This window comes from Marmota flaviventris, chromosome 1 (assembly GCF_047511675.1).
Source record: "Marmota flaviventris isolate mMarFla1 chromosome 1, mMarFla1.hap1, whole genome shotgun sequence".
NCBI lineage: Eukaryota > Metazoa > Chordata > Mammalia > Rodentia > Sciuridae > Marmota > Marmota flaviventris.
In genome coordinates, this window is record NC_092498.1 from 76,408,955 (window position 1) to 76,427,420 (window position 18,466).

The window sequence follows — 18,466 nt, forward strand, 5'->3', positions numbered from 1 at the left end:
TACTGAGTTGTATTCATTTTATTTCTTTTGTTAGTAAATAAAAACATTGAGATCTATCTTTGAAAGCCTTTCTTTAAGGAATCTTAAAATAGTATTTTTGCAATATCATATAGCTTAGTATTTAGGAATATAAGCTTTGAGGCCATATAATCAAATTTGATTACCCTTTCTACCACTTACTACTTGCGTGATTCTGAATTAGTAATTTGTGTTGTTTATGTGTTGGTTTCCTCGTGTTTTGTTTTGTTTTTGAGATGGGTTTTCACTGCATTCAGGCTGGTCTCAAACTCCTGGCTCCAGCAATCCTCCTGCTTTAGTATCCTGAGTTGCAAGGACGACAGGCATTTACTCTTCCTTTTTAAATGATGATAAGTGTACTACCTAGAACACAAGGGTATTATTAAGAATAACATGTATTATCATGTTCATAGAAAGCAATGAGAACAGTTTTTGGAATACATTAAGTAATCATTCAATAAGTGTTAATTATTTTAAATACCCATAATTTCAACTCAGGATCACTTCATAGCCCAAAAATTTCACCTCTTTTGAAAACTTTTCTAAAACATTCAGGCCCATTTTTCTCTTTTAGAAGCTACTAAATATTGAATTTACTGTCATGTAAACTAAAAATAACCAATTTTAAAAACAAGGAAAAAAACTTACTAAATATTGAGATATCCTCAGAACCTTCCTGTACTTTGGGGTCATTGCTCTAATAATTCTCCTATAAGTACTCTGTTTTAGCAAAATGTGTGTCTCCAGACACTTCCTATACCTGTGGGGACATATAAACCACAGATTACCATAAATTTTCTTTCCTTGATTAACAAAGGGTGTAATAAGACTGAGTCCTCGCCAAGCGAGGTGGTACATGCCTGTAATCCCAGCAGCTGGGGAGGCTGAAGCAGGAGGATCATGGTTCAAGGTCAGTGTGAGCAATTCAGAGAGACTCCTGGTCTTTAAATAAAATACAAAAAAGGGCTAGGGATGTGGCTCAGTGGTGAAGCATCTCAGGGTTCAATCCCCGGTACCAAGAAAAAAGACTAAGTCCTCAGTACTAGCAAAAACAAACAAGCACATTTATTTAACTCAGGTGTCTGCTGGAGGTCCACTGAACTGAGCAAGGTGGCTCTGCTGATCTCAGCTGGGCTCTCCAGCCATGTGTGGTTAGTTGGAGGCCAGCTGGCCCAGGTGCTCCACCCAGATGCTCCTCTTTCTGCGGCAGCAGGCTAGGCTGGTGTTCTCACTATGGTGGCAGAAGTGTAAGAAAACAAGCCAAATGCATGCAGTATTTTGAAATTTAGCTACAAGTTTAGTTTAGTAAGTAGCACGCCGTCATTTCTGACTCACTCCATGGGTCAAAACAGTTCTCACAATGAATCCCAAAGTCAAGAGGTAATCACATAATCCTCCGGAGGAAGGAAAGGGGAGGACAAGAGTGCTTCTGAACAATAACACTCACCAAAGATGTCATGAAGTGAGTACAGTACTCTTTTCCCCTGAGCTCAAATATAACTCTTGTATATTTAGTAGCCACTAAAATATAGCTGCTAGGAAACATGATAAAAATGACGGAAAGAAGAAAGAGATCTAACTTACACTTCTGGTTTATAATTTTTTATTATTTTACAATTTTTAAACTATTTTTTAACAGAACAGTAGATTGGGACTCCAAATTCTAGCTTTCCAAACACTACTGTATTTTTGAGAGCATGATATTTGTTGTGACTAAATTTGAATAAATATGTACACATTAAAAATGAGCAAATGTCATTAGATTTAAAAATATAAATAATTTGTCAATTATTTCTGTGTTGTTTTGGAGAGAGAACATATTTAGAATCTTTATTAGTTTTTTTTTACTTTTCATATTAAAAATATGCATACATTTTTCAGTTTTTAAACTAACATGTATAAGAATGTATACAAAATGGTACAATGCTAACCACCACCATCTACATAGCCACTTCTAAAGTCATGCTAGCAAAGTAAAATTATTTTTTTCATTTATTCTACTTATTTCCAAAATGAACTTTTAAAATGACTTCAGTCTTTCTTCCAAATGGGTTCTAATGGTTCAGTTAAAATGTTATCATTTATCCTTCCATAAATCCACAATTAGTTTAAACATTAGAACAGAATGAAATTTACACATTTTTAATAGAAAATGTTCTACAATTTTATCTTTAAATGATGATTACTTATATATGTGAAGTAAAATTTCACAGTGACAATATAGTAGAATCAAAAAAGAATTTTACTGTTAAACCAATGCAAAAATGCTTAAAATGGCTGCAATAACAATGGCTCTGACGGGATGTAGAAGTCTGACTTTTACCTGTAGATGGGTATACTTGCATTACCTCTAAATTGAACACATTAATGGGGCGGAAGAAACCTACTACCTCTTACCAATACAAGATGGTATTGCTCTGGCTTGAATTCCTAAGAAAGTGAATTTCATTTAACTAAGTACCATACATTTACAAATAAAAGTCTTTCCACAAAACTTCCCACAACTAGAAGCAATTAAAGCAATCCTAAGGCATAACTACTATTCTTTTTTTAAGCAGTCTTGGAAAATAGAAACTGGACAGGTTTTAATTACAGTAATTAAATTTATAAAGCATTGATAAACAAGTAACATTGCAGTTATGTTTTATCTCTTAACAATCAATAAAATAATTTATCTTTACATATTAGCCAATAAGTCTCTCTATCCCTTAACTCCTGCCTACCATATACTGGAAAGGTGGCTTGGAAGCCAGAAGCCCCAGGACTTCCATCTGGTTATTGGACAGAGGAGTCTCCCAGTTTTGTCTATTCCTAGATGCTCACTCCAAGATTCTGACATTCTGATGTACATGTCACAACCTCTCTTTTGGAAGTCTTTGCCAGGAGTCATTGTTATGCTTGGATATAAGTTAAAATGTATGTCATTCTGAGTTTAAGCCCTGCCTCCTTTACAATGGAGCCCCATGACATTGGGCAAGGTAAATTACGATGCCTGAACCCCAACTTTCTCATCTGAACAGTGAAAGCAGAGGGGGGTGAAAATGGGAGGTGGGTGGGTCTCGCTCTTTTTAATTTTCAATGTTGTGGATCACAGACTGCGCCAGATAAATCTGTGCCTGATATCATAGTCCCTTTGTTGAGATCTATGTTGCCAGAGCTAGCACCTTGGACAGTAAGGTGACTATGCTGTACTGCAGACACAGGTAATGCTTCCCCCCTTCTGCCTTTCTGAGCATTTTCAAGGTCTTAAAACATGTTCTCTGAAGACTTCAACAGGCACAGGGTGTGGCCCTTTGCTGCTGCTGCTCCTCTCATCACAATTATCACCTCCAAAGGGACACAGATATTCTAGCCAAACCTACACATTGCCCACATACTTCACTCTAAACAGTGTGAGTTAACTGATTTGTGTCTCCTAACATCCCTAGAGAAAGGAAAAGTGGTGAGACCAGGCAAATAGATCCAACCTACATTCAAACAATCCTTTTCATTTAGGAGAATGAATTACAATAATTATTCCATGCCCATTATAATCTACTCATGATTATTTAAATGTAAAATATAAATTCAGTTACTATACTGATACTTGAGGAATACAGGGAAAAAAGAAATTTCACAAGGTTGATATTTTATCTTTTTGTCTATCTTTAGCTGAAAATAATTCATGCAAGTTGTATAATTTCCACATGCAACCTAAGAACTGGTATGATCTGATCTATTTTTTTAAAATAAATATATGTATAAAATAAAAGGCATTTTAATGATTATATGCACATAATTATTCAGTGTAAAGAAAGATATTAATATTCAAGACCTATATGTCAATAGAAATTAGAAAGAATAAGAACTTTGTTTAACAAGGAGGCAGTATCTGAATTGAAAGAGTAACTAATTTGACTCTATGATGTGCTTTGCAAAAGGCTGACAACCAGGAATGACTAAAAACACTGAACTTCTATGAAACCTTCCAGACATTTAAATGTACTCAGAAAAATGAGAGATTCATTAAAAAAATGTAAATCAAAATTACATTTCATAAACCAAAGAGGTTACAAAATTTAAAAATAATAGAAAAGCAGGAGGAGATTGCCTCTCCTTTAGAGATATAGAGGAACGGAAGGCAAATAGTGAAGAAAACTGAAACAGTTCTATTTCCTGTCACACACACCCCTGCCTTTGTTCTGAAGGTGTGAAAAATATCAATATAACACAAAAAAGAAAAATATCAAATGGTGAAAAGACAATTTTAATAAATTGAGAAGTCTAAAGACTTATTTATCAGCTTCAATATAGTATGATTAATAAACAGAATTAAGATAATCACTGAAGCTTTCTAAATTCTCATTCCTAGAAGGTTCATTATTTCAACTTGACCTTTCAGCCTTTGTTATTTTCTACCATGTACTCTTTCCTGGTTCAGGCAATTTATATTTGACACGCACAATTTCACAGAGAGCAACTCTTATCCACTTTTATAATCAAAGCATCACATACTATAAATCACAAGATATAGAAAATATTCTATCACATATAAGGGGGAGAAGGGAAGGGGATAAAACACAACACAGATACTTAAACAAATTAAGCAAATATTTTTGGAGGCCTAATATCCTGTCATCTTCATGCTACCAGCAGCTGGCCAATGAGTGCAGAATTTCTTTCTTTAATTAAGGCAGCAATAATGATGGCACCTTGCCTTAAACTCTCCTGTAGCTTCTGCTCATCCTGAAAATAAGTAAAACAATAATTATTTCAGTACAAAAAACATGACATACATTAAATGTGATAAGGAGCCACTTTGCAAGATCTGCTGCTGTATGGACTTGGAATTTACAACCCTGAACTTTGCTAACTGGCATAAACTCAGTCCCCTAAATAAAGGGGAAGTGCTTTTGCAATTGCTTTTCATTACAGACAATATATATCTGCTAAAGATATAAAGAAAAATACTGATACAATTTCAAATGCTAACAGAAACAAGATTATTTTCCCCTAATCCAATTTCTGACCAATTTTGGCTCTCCACTGAAGTGTGAATATTTCCTCAATGATGCAAGTGTTTCCTTCTCTTATTTCTGAGTGTTCTCCAACTTGGTTATGAACTGTCTGTAAGTACTGGCGTGGGGAAAAACCTGTTGTTTGTGAAGTAAGGATCAGGAAAAATCATGAAATTATCTCACAAGTTGCCAAGATGTGGTTTTACCATTGAAATTATATTGCTTGTGAAAATCTGTTTATTCTAACTATTTAGGCTTCCTGAATGTATGAAGATTATAATGTGAATGAAAAGGGAAAGTGGAGACAAAACTAGTAACTTTAAGATCTCTACCTTATGAACTGTTATGTATTTTTTAAACACGTATGGATATGGTAGTCCATCTATGAACTCTGGTGTCATCCTTAATACCCTAACCCAACATCCAATAGATCCTTACCATCTACTGCATCTACTTCCTACCATTTTTTTCCTCTTTGCTCATAAGGATATGGTATTAAGGAGGACGACACTCCAAATACCACTGCCAGCAGAACAACTCTGTCCTCAGTTACAGGAACAGTCTCATAACAGTCTCTCTGGAGATGGGCCGTCTTCTATCCCCATTCTCATGAAGCAGTCAAAATACTTATTTTAAAATGTATTTTAAGTGATTTTAAATTTTAAAATTACATTACTCTCCCACCTAAAATCCCTTGAAGGCTAACTTTTAGCCTCAGGAAAAAGTCTAATTCCTCTACCTGCTAATGAAACATCGATTATCCTTTCAACTTCTTGCCACAACTTTAAATCATTCCATTCTCTAAGCCACATAGGACTATTTAAAATTGCCAACACAAACGATTTTTCTGAGCTTGCATCCCTCTGCACCAGCTGATTCTTTTGCCATAAAAGCTTTCTAGCAACCCCCTTAGCTTGGCTAACCTAATTACTCTTTGTGGTTCAATTCAGGTATCTCTGACTCCTAAAATCTTTTCTGCCTCTTATCCTACAGCCCAGTTTGGGTGAGGTGACTGTTTCCACAGCTGCAAATTCCTCTAGCATACTGCATTTTAAGTCTTTTTAGTTGGCCACTTATTCCACCAGATGATGATTTTGTAATGTAAAGAATTTTTCATTTTATCTCTGAATATGGAACACTTTAGCTCAATGCCTAACACATGGTTGCACTCCATAAATTATGAGAAATCCAAAGCAAAGAAGGCTCTGACTATGATAGAGATATCATCGCTCTTTCAGTTTAACTCATATGTTGACATTGACTGCTGTTTCTTACTATGTTTACTCCTATTTGCATATTTAGCTTGAAGCCTGGCAATAGTACTGAGAAAAATTATTTCTTGAAGCCTCACCACCAGGACCATGCCTCCACCAACTCTGGCTCTGGGTTCTTTATCTATGAGGATGATGGTGAGAGGTCACCTCTGCTTGAGCTGTTCGGTCCCATCAATTTCCCCAGTCGCTGACTGGGGATGTAGCTCAGTGGTCAAGTCCTTGCCTAACACATGCAAGGCCCTAGCTTCAATCCTCAGTAGTGTAAAAAAAAAAAAAATCCATCAATTCATCCCTGAGTAGAACTGTGAAGACCCACAATGGCTGAACAGTGGGTTATTTTGTTTCTTGCAATTTGTTTTTATGTGACATTTCAATATTGGATTTAAAATATTTTTCTGGTTTCCAGAATATCACAAGTCCTAAATCACATATAAACAAATCATTGTAAAGTTAAGAATGTTTGGTCTTAAAATATTACATGCATATATTGAAGTAGATATCATCCATGTCACATCATTCATAAACATACAAAAAAGTATTCTAAACCCGAACGAAATGCAACCTATTGGCATGTATTTGTTATATTTGATCAATTAACTACAGTGTGGGAGGGTCTATAATTCACATTTACTCTCTAGTCTCATTTATTAAATTGATAACACAGATAATAATAATTAAGCTTTCCTCTTTGGGAATGATCAAGAATATAAACAATAATAAATGCTAGCAAGGTTGTGGAGAAAAAGGAACACTTGTACATTGTTAGTGGAACTGCAGATGAGTATAACCACTCTGGAAATCAGTATGGAGATTCCTCAAAACACTAGGGATGGAACAACCATATGACCCAGATATCTCATTCCTTGGTATTTTCCTAAAAGATCTAAGATTGGCACATTATAGAGATACGCACACCTCAATGTTTATAGTTTCACAATTTACAGTAGCTAAATTATGGATTCAAACCAGGTCCCCATGAACAGATGAATAGATTAAGAAATTGTGATACATACACACACACACACACACACACACACACAATGGAGTTCTACTCAGCCATAAAGATGAATGAAATTATGGCACCTGCCAGTAAATGGATGGAAATGAAGAATATTATGTTAAGTGAAATAAGCCAAAATCAACTTAAAGGTTAAATGTATTCTCTCATATGAGGAAACTAGATTAAAAAATAAAGGAAAGGGGGAGGGAAGGATAGGACATTATAAAGATACAGGGAAGATCAGCAGTGTAGAAAAAGAAAATTGAGAAGCAGAAAGGAGGGATGGGAAAGGGGAGAAATCTTTAAAGTTCTTTAAAACATCATGTTATGTGCACATAAATATACCACAGGGAATTTCACTGTTATGCACAAGTAAAAAGAACCAATCAAATATAAATAAATATGAGCAAAAGGAAGTCTAGTCGAATAAGGAGAAGGGAAGAGGGAGGAAAAGGGGAATCAAATTCCATGCATGTATGAGTTTGTTGGAAAGAACCCAACTACTATGTGTAACTACAAAACTCTAAAAAAAAAAAGTCTATTTCTATAGCTCTTTTGAAACCAGTTTATACTTGTCATTATGAAAGCAGCACAATAACAAATGAAGAAATTAAGTGTTTAAAATCTGGGTATTAGCAAAATCATATTTCTATAACAGAATAAATTTTATCTGCTCATTTAGACAGCTCTATAACACACATTTTAGTTAATAACTTAAGATGTTCTATTAAAGATTAATTTATTTCTGCAATTTTTATAGGCTTTATTTTGAAAGATTCAGTGAGAAGACTCTATGCCATTCCACTGATTGTTTTTCCATTTTGCCTGAACTCATTCGATTATTTTTTTCTCCTTAAAAATCTGGGAATTTAAAAATTGATTGGACAACATGGTAACACACACACATACTCAGAAAATTCTATTATGCACAAAGATGCACAATTTATAAATTGTTAAACTCATCTTAAAACTCCTTCTCTTGATAACATAGAAAAATGCAAAGTCAAATGTTTCTCTTAAAAAAGCATTTTTCTAATGACTGGTGAAGTTAAGCATTTTGCTCATATACCTATTAAAGGCAAACCAAAACCACATTGAGATGTCATCTCATTCCAGATAGAAGGGCTATTATCAAAAAGGCAAAAGAAAAACAAATGTGGGCAAAGAAGTGAAGTACAGGAGACCCTTTCACACTGTTTGTGGGAAGGTAAATTAGTACAGCCATTATGAAAAACAGTATGGAGGTTCCTCAAAATATTAAAAATAGAACTGACTTCCAATAGTCCAACTACTAGCTATATATCCTAAGGAAATAAAATCATTATCTTGAACAGACATCTACTGTTCTATGTTCATTATAGCAATATTCAGAATCACCAAAATCAGACTAAGAGTCCCTCAGTGAATGAATGGAAAAGAAAATGCCTTATATTTACATGATAGAATAGTAGAAAGAATGAATTCCTGTCATTTCCAACAACATGGATGAACTTAGAGAACATAATGTTAAATGAAATAAACCAGGTACTTAAAGACAAATATTATATGATCTCACAGAAATACACAGTATAAAAGTTTTAACCAGAGGCTTGGGTGGTTATAGAGTAGGGAAAAGAGGAAGATGTTGGTCAAAGACTATATAATTACAGTTAGGTAAGAGTGATTTATAAAATAACCCAGAATAGATAAATACACAGAGACAAAAACTCAGATATATAACTGAGCAGGCTTAAGGGTAGAGGGAAAGCTTATGTGGGAAGTGAAGAGAAATAGGGAATAACTACCATTAGTTATGAAGTTTCTTTCTTGGGTGATGATAATGTTCCAATCCTGATTTTGGTGATGGTTGTACATCTCTAAACAAATTAAAAACCATTAGATTTCCTGCTTTTAACGGGTAAATTATATGTGAATCATACATCAAAAGTTGTTTTTTGAAAAGTATGTATTGCTGCAAATGGATATGCAAAATATAAGTTGTTTGAATCCTTGAGGATGGTGGGGAGCAGAGGATACATGATTGAAAAATGAGAACATATAAAACATACTTCTTGGTGAGTTCCAAATATTTTAGAATAAAAGTGTTTAATATTAAACTAAGAAAATTAGGTCAGTATGAGCAATGAACAGTTATATTGGTAATATGCACTCTTGATATATGAAAATGACATTTTCTTTGATAGTCTTGCTCCAGTCAACCTTAGCCCCAGACTATGAGAAAAACATCAGATAGATTCCAGACGGTGCTTCTCACACCCCCAACAAGTACTCCTAAAAACTGTCAATGTGGAAGCTGAAAAAAGCTAATCTGAAAGCAGAATAATGACTATTAGATATAGAAAGTGTGTATAGGAGGGGGGAGTAGAAAAGGGCAAGTTGACTGACCAATGCACGCTACACTTGTGTACAGAAATATCACACTGAATCCCATTAATACATACAATTCATATGTATTTAATATATTCATATGTATATAATATATTTAATATATTCATATGTACTTAATATATTTTAAATAAAAGCTAAAACACTGTTCAAGATCACCAAAAAGTCTGAAAAACTATCCTGGCCAACAACCTAAGGAGCAAATTAAAAGTAAGGTGGTACACTAAATTAGAAAAATCCAGTAGATGAAACAAAGAAAATCTGAATAAATTAAGAACTGTTGATAATAATATACCAATGTTGGTTCATTGGCATTATAGGGGAAACCAGGTACAGGGTTCACAGAAACTCTATATCATCTTAGTTTTTCTGTAAATCTAAAATATTCTTTTTTAAAAAAGTAACTTTTTCTTGATAGTAGAAATGGTTATGTGTTAGAATTATAAAACTCACATTACAAAGGTTATTTGTGTGCACTTGCTCATTTGTATGTTCCTTGAATAAAATAGGATATTCCTTTAATATATTATGAAACAGATAAAATGCTGGCATTCATACACCAAGTTTGACAATTTTAAGTGGACTTTGAGAAAATTATTGTTGTATTAGCTCTCTGTATTTTGGTTTGGATCTTAAATGTCCTCCAAAAGCCCATGTGATAAAGGCTTAGCTATTGGGAGGTGCTATTGGGAGGTGGTGGAACCTTCATGAGTCTGGGCTTGAGAGAAGGAAGTTAGGACATTGGGGGTGACAGTGGGACCTTGGCCACTGCTTCTTTTCCTCTCTGCTAACTGGCTGCCACAAGGTGATCAAGCCTTCTCTACCAAGTGCTTCTCATATTACATGAGGTAATATGTCACCACAGACATCATGGACTGAAACTGGGAGTCTTGATAAACCAACCTTTCCTCCTCTAAGATGTTTATCTTGGATCTTTGTTACAGGGACAGAAAGCTGACTGACACCACATATTCATCTAAAATCAGGATAATAGTATTACCTACCTCACAGTTGTTTTGTGTGTGTGTGTGTGTGTGTGTGTGTGTGTGTGATGAATTAGATGAGACACATAGTGAAGCACTCACACCTACTAAATATTCAATATTAACAAGTAATGAATATTATTTTTATAGGGTGTACTGACTTCAACTATGATAGAGAAGCTGATTAACATACACAACTATTACATCTGAAAAATTACTGATTGAGTTCTTGCATAGTAACCAAAGCCTGGTCTATAATCCTTGAAAGAAAAGCCTAGTAGCTAACATTCACAACAAATGATTTATTGAGATCAATTTTCCAAAAAACAAAGAAAAGAGACCAGAGAGAGAATAGGAAATGCCTTTGAGCATAAAAGATAGATTACAATTTTGAGTTGGCAAGATGGGCTGAATTTGTGCAATGTGCAAGTAATATCCCTGACAGGAAGCAGTTGCACAAAAGTCCTAATAATTTGCTAAAAATCCTCCTTTAGTCCTTGCTCAGCTCCTAACTCCATGTCCAGTTAAAGACTCAAATGAAGACTTGCAGAGAACAATGGCTGAGAGGCTGGAGAATTGAGCAGAGAATTCAAAGCTGCACTGGGCTGAGAAAGAAGAGATTAGATTTGAGTTTAGCTAGAATGAAGAGACCTTGGTGTACACCTACAGCTTCCAGTTGAGATCTCTGAAAGGCCATGACCTTGGCTTAGGAATAAAGGCAAAACTGAAGTGGACTTGCCCCAAGAAAGTAACAACTTCCACAGATCAAGGTGATCTCCGAGTAATACAATTGCCTGCAGGAACAAATTTTTATATTCTTTACTGGAAGCTAAAACAATCTAGAGCGTTTATGTTTTCTTACTAAAGTGTGGCATGGAACAAAACACTACTAAACAAGCAAACAAGCAGCAGGCAAAGAGACAGGGGAAAAAGGAACCCATAATTAAGAGAAAATGAATAATCAATTTAAACAGATCCAGAAATGATATTCATTCTGGAATCAATATGCAAGGGTTTCAAAACAACTGTAATTCACATGCTAAAGAACAGAAGAAGAAATAAAAATGTTGATGAAAAGGGAAAATTAACATTTTGAACATAGAGTCTATAATAAGGAATATTTCTAAATTGTAAAAAATGAGACTTGAAATTAAGAATTATCTGGACAGGTTTAACAAGAGACAGAGTCAGAGAGTATTAGTGCTCCCAAAGACAGGTTAAAAACAACAATAATAACAAAAAGCCTGAGTCAAAGGACAGAAGACATACTGAATTTGTATCATAATCATTCTTATAGTGGCACATCAGTATCACAAGCATTTCAAGAAATGTGTTAAAAAGTAAATAAAAGCTACCCAAATTAAATTTACCAGCAGTTTATTCACTTTGATACTTCAGCAACTTTAATTTCCAGGGTTCAGGTTTCTCTCAATTTCAGTTCATTAGCTATGAAGAGCATAAACTGTAGAGACTGCATACCACTGTTTATGTATTCACACACAAAAATCAAAAGAATGTATTTGTTGAATAAAATTAAAAACAACAACAACAACAACAACAGGAGGCTATTTAATGATATAAGATGTACTAAGGTATGCATTTTTTTCTTAAGTTTAAATTATTGTCATGACTATCATTACTTGTTTAATCATCCTGTTCACTTCCTAATAATGTCAATATTTTTTAATTTCAAAAATTCAAAACTCTATCCTCTCATACAATAATAAAAATTTAACTTATAACTGAAAATACAGCATTAACTCTTTTTCTTGGTTACAACTATATTATAGCAAAAATAGACACAAGCTTAAAAGGGAATAAAGCATTCTCTGTAAGTAGTCAGTTTTCTGAAAATATGCAAAAGAAAAAATATCAAATGCTAAAAGAAATATTTCTGGATGATGGATTTTATGACATTTTTTTCTTTGTGCTTTGCTATATTTAAAAAATCTCCATAATGAATTTATTTTATGCTTCTCATGAGAAAAACAAATCATTTTAAATTTAGTTTTAAAGTTGTTTGGGCTCAGGAATTCAATTTGTTTTAGCATATAAAATAAAAAATATAAAACATTTTCCAAATTTCCAGAGAGCATTTCTCTTCAGAAATATGTTCAAAATCTATAAAAAGAAATATTTATTTTCTTAAAATTTCTAATCTTCAGTAAAAGGCCCCCAAAAGAAACATATTAAAAATCTATAAGTCTTAACCTTATATTGCATGAAATGTTATGAAAAATATTGTGGAAGTCAAGCTGAAAGTAACTAAAGATTTGTACTTAATTTTATTCAGCATCTACCAATAGTTCACTGAGACCTTAAAAAGTTTCTTAAAAGTTGGATTTTAAGAATATTAGGAAAAGTACCAAAAAGAAAAAAAAACATAAAATGCTATTTTTAATGTTCTAGATCCTCAAACTAAGTTATTCAGGGTTAGAGTTTACTAAGAGTCTTACCTAGAGAAATACTAACTAAAAGTTTCTATTTCCTACACAATTTCAAGATGAAGTTCAAGATTAGGATGAAATATACAAGGTTAGATGAAAGATGAACAAAAGAAAATTCTAAGTTCAGTTATGTCTTAAACAAATAGGATAATTCTAAATGTAGTCATAGTGATTCTGTTTTGTCAGTGGAATCCTATATAGTACTTTGGTCTTTCATGTTTTTATCATGACTTTATTGTAAATTGATGTCTTTATGTTGACTGTATCTGTTATCTTTAGCAAAGCAGTGTAGTCTGAATGTAGCAATTCTCAGGGGACTTCTAATCCTTTATCAAACTTTAAGCAAAGCAAGGAAAGTAGAGGTCCTTTAATTTGACAGGAGTTTGGGAATGACAGCAATACCTCAATAGCAGCTCTTTTTTTTTTTTTTTAAACCTCCTCTGCAGCTTCCTCCATGATGTTTGGACCAGTAACAGCTACAGTTCCAGAAGTAAATTACCAGTAAGTCACAGTCTACAAATAAATATACCAGTTGTTGATATTCTATGATACTTGTGTTTTCACAGCTCCTTAGTAACGGTCCCTTTTAATTTTCTCAAAAGACAAGTTTTGAAGAAACTATTCCCAGAGGGAGCATTTATATTTTAAATATTAAATCTTGTCACAGTCTTATGCAAATGTTAAGTACTTAAAGAAGTGTAATTAGGCTGTTAAAATCCAATTTATGTAGATTTTATAGAATTCTGTCTAAAACAATACTAGGAAGAACTATGAGGCCATTGTTCTTCAAATCCTTATAGACACTTGAAAGGAAATTTTTAGAAATAATCATCCTCCATAGACATCACTCTTATAGAACACAATGCATTCTGTTAAAAGACTATAAAGTTAAAATGTATGTGTATATATTTAGACTTCAGATGTTTCAGGAGATTACACAATCCTTCTGGAAGGGTAAACATTGCATTGTTTAAGCAAATTCCACACCTAACACCTAATTCAATTTCCATGAGTTACAAAATTCTGAAATTCAAATTGCTTACTGTTCAATACTAATATCAGTTTGTGATCTTGTTTTGGTAAACCCATGTGAATTTTTTTCTCTAAATGTTACAAAATTTCAAAGACACTAAATAAATTAAATATTTGCAGCTATATCTGTACATATGTAACCTTATTCATAAATGTGCAGTGTACACAAATCTTAAGTGGCAGACTTTATAAACTTCCAACCAAGCTTGTTAATGATCTTACAACAGTAATACTACTAATATTAAAAAATTTCTCTCATATCAGTATACACACACACACACACACACACACACACACATTGATATGAGAGAAAAAAATTGTAGTGGTGACATACTGTCCCCTAGTGGCGATAAAAAGAAATGTTCAGTATTCCTCAATTTCTGAAACTACAAGAAAAGTAATCACCTATTGATAGGGTTTGAGAAAAACAAAACAGCCCTCTCCAAATGAAAAGCATTTCCCCCATGCTCCTTTGAAACAACTGCCTCAAAAAAAATCAAGATAACACAATACTAGTGAAAATGTACTTGGATTTACTGATTAGCTATCATCATACAACAGTTTTAGTTTCCTTTAATCTCCAAGTCTAGCACAGGCCCTGACAATACAATAGTTGCTCAATAAGTTTCTGTCAAATGAGCTAATTAGGAAAAAAGAATCAACCTGGGATGGATAAAACAGAAACAAGACCCTGGGAACAGAATTGATACTTTGCTGAGCAGAAACTGAAATTAGAAATAGTAAAAAATTAGTAAAAACCCAAACCCCCAAACCAGAGTATGCAACACAAGATTACAAATGGGGTAAAATGAGGGCAGCCAAAAGCACCAGACATCTGGTCTGAGGCCCAAGCAATTAATTATTGAATAAAATTTCTAGATCTGGAACTTATCAAACTATCATACTTTATTTTTTACAACAATATTTACAATATCAATTCTACAGCTTAATAAAGTTGAAAAAGTGGTCTCATAAACAATGTTCCTTTGAATTAGCAAAACTGTTTTGATCTTGTACAACTCACCCAACAATTACCACATCCTACAAGTTTTCTATTGTGACACTCTCACCAGTTCATCAGTGGTACTCCAAACATGCTAAACCTCCATATATAGCATTCTATACCTAGATTTAGTAGAATGGCTTCTATTTGCCCCTGGCTACTGCTCTAAGATCACTAGAACAACTATTTTAAACCATATTATTTTCAGGATTTCATCTTAGCATTCAAAAGACCACACATAATCAACCTCATCCACCCTTCTAACTGCAATTCTCAAACCTGTACTATAAAGAATTCACTTTCTTAGCAATACTGGTTTGATCACTATTAACACCTCCAGAAAAATGGCTTCCAATTAATTATCTAATTTAGATTGCTTTCTAAGATCCAACTGTAACAGGGTCGCTTATGAAGTCATCTACTTAACCACACATCAGCAATTCATGTTGTTATAATTTTCCTCAAAATTCCTTAGTAATATTTTTATTAGTTTTGCATATTTACCCAAGTTATTTTTTCCACTAAAATGTACCAAAAGATAATTCTCCCAAGTTGTGTTCTAACCTCAAATAAAATACTATGTTCATATTATATATAATTAATAAATATTTACTAACTAGATTGATTATCTAATCCTATAAAGATCCAACTTTATAAACAACCATTAAAACATCTTTCAAACATTAAACATTTTAAATAAATAATGTAAAATAAATAACATCCTAAAATTAGAAAAATCTGTATCTGTATTTGGAAACAGGAAAGGATGTCAAAAAACAAGGAATTTGTGCTGCATGATTTCCCCTCCTCTGAAAGAATATCTGGTCTTAGAAGTAAGCATAAGGGACTGAAAAACATATATTAATACCTCAATTCAAGGGAACAAGGGCAGATAACAAGGGAGACATCCTCTTACACAGGGTGACTTTATAAACAAACAAGCTACAATAGATATTGGTTGGCAATGGTTACTATTTTAGATAACATGATAAATGATACAAAGGCTGGAAAGCTTATTTAAAGCATTTATTAAGTGGATGTTAGGAGAATAACATTAATAATTTAACTGATGAAAGACTAGTTAAGTTTTGTTCCCATAAAATTTAGTTTCAAAGAGTTTTGTTTTTTTCTTTTCTTTCTTTTTTTTTTTTTTGGTGTGTGTGTGTGTGTGTGTTAGTCAGCATTTCATTACTGTGACTTAGATACCTGACAAGAACAACTTAGAGGAGTAAGTTTATTTGGTTGCCGTTTCAGAGGTTCAGTCTATGGTAAGTCAACACCATTGCTCTGGACCTGAGTGAGGCAGAACATCATGATGGAAGGGTGTGGTAGAGAAAAGCAGTCTGCTCCTGATAGCCAGGAAGCAGAGAGGGAGAGCTTGAAGAGTCAGGTATAAAAGATAATTGCCAAAGGCACATCCCCAGTGAGCTACTTCTCCAGCCATGCCTCACCTGCCTACAGTTACCACCCAGTAATCAAATTATTAATTCAAAAATGGATGAAACTACTCATGAGGTTACAGCTATCATTATCTAATCCTTTGAATATTGCTACATTGTCTCATACATGAGCTTTTGGGAAACACCTCATACCCAAAACATAAGAGCTTATTTGGGTTTTGTTTGCTTGTTTTGTTTGTTTGTTTTGTTTTGTTTTGTTTAATGTGCTGGGGACTGAACCCAGAGCCTTGCACTATAGGTCAGTGCTCTACCATGAGCTATATCCCCTAGATATTAGTATCAAATTTTTAGTTAGAAATTTAATGCAATAAAAAGGAACTCAAATGGGAAATGGACCCATTCAAATATATGTACTTGGTAGAAAAATGGAGAGGGGGAGGGGAGGCAAGAGAGTGTGTGTGTGTATGTGTGTGTTGGGGGAATTATTGATAGAGATTTGTGTTCAATTATTAAAGAAAAGACCTGTGGTTAATGATCATTAGACTCTTTGAGTGCTGGCTAAATGGGTTGGAAATTAGTATGCAAAGTCTCCAAGTTTCACAAAAACAAACAACAAAAAAAGTGTTTACCACTGTCTTAAAAACTTTAATTATTTTCCAAAAGAAAGATGTGAATTTCCACCTGTACAAAGAATTTTCTTGAGTAGACTGATGCCAATTTTTGTCTTAGCTGGCAAAAAAAAAAAAAAAAAAAAAAAAAGAAAAAGAAAAACAAGTAAATAAATAAAAACAAAATACTACACTGGCAAAGGTCCTTCTGTAATTCTATAATGGAGAGCAGAAACAATCCTTTTTCAAGGTTACATATGGTAGAATTAGTGTCTGCAGAGCTTCTTCCTAATTAAGAGGTAGAGATAAAATCAGCAGATACATGAGACAATTATCTAGGTGGAAAGAACTTTCTGGAATAATCAGAATTACATAACTCTCTAGAAAACAATGATTTTGAGTGCAACAATAAAATTTGTTAGATATTTATTTTCGTTCTTAAAGATAAAAGAAGATGCTTCAAAGAAATGGAAACAAAGTAGGGATAATCTGATGCAGGAAAGACTGAATGTAGATATTAAATAAATGTATCTTGAATTTAAAAACCTTATTCAAGGTAATAAAAAATTGAATTATACAAACACAAGCCAGACTTGAAAATATCTGGAACTCAGAAGAATAAACAGTGAAAACACTGAGAGAAAAGTATAAGTGACAAAACCAAATTATTTAAGGGAAGCCTGGGAAGCTTAAAATGTTTCCTTCAATATTTTGAAAATATTATGAAAATCATTATAATTATGAAGGGGAAAACACAGAGTTAAATTAAGGTAAGCATCTACAGAGAGATACCATTTAGTATCTTGCAAAATTAGTGAAAGAACAACAAAAAGAAGCCATACTCAGAGGATATGTCATATTTAAAGATAGAAAATTTAACAGCCTCCAGCAGACAATATAGATTATTTTCAACAGACAAGATGGCTGATGCATAACTTCTCTAAAATGCTAAAAAACAGAAAATAGATCAAAGGAAAAGACTGTGAACTAAAAATCCTAGCTGTGAGATCAACAAAAATGTAGATGCAGCGATATGTAAAAGGACCATGAAGGCATACTGATTCATGGAGCCTTTCTTTAAAAAGGAGCATACTTAAAAACTTTACACCATTAAATGATGAAATAAGTATGGCAGGAAAACGCTGTTATTCATTCAATGACTATATTTCAGAAACCTCCCTAATGCCAGGCTCTATGTATGGTTATATGTGCAGACAGACATAATTCTTTTTCCTATGGAATATGTAACTCAGGCAAGTCAGACAAATATAGAAACAAATATGCTCATAATTATAAACTATAAATAAACCATGAGACCA

At 33.4% G+C, this 18,466-nt stretch overlaps 1 protein-coding gene across 3 annotated transcripts in view; it reads right to left on the bottom strand.

Moving 5' to 3' along the window:
• Positions 1-1,822: 1,822 nt before the first annotated feature.
• Positions 1,823-18,466, bottom strand: part of Crppa (CDP-L-ribitol pyrophosphorylase A) — a 312,498-nt gene continuing 295,854 nt past the window's right edge. For all 3 annotated transcript variants that reach the window (XM_071608033.1, XM_071608031.1, XM_027932651.2), the window contains one exon: positions 1,823-4,743. In XM_071608033.1, coding sequence (XP_071464134.1) covers positions 4,639-4,743 — 105 coding nt within the window. In that variant the 3' untranslated portion in view covers positions 1,823-4,638. The remainder of the gene's footprint in view (positions 4,744-18,466) is intronic.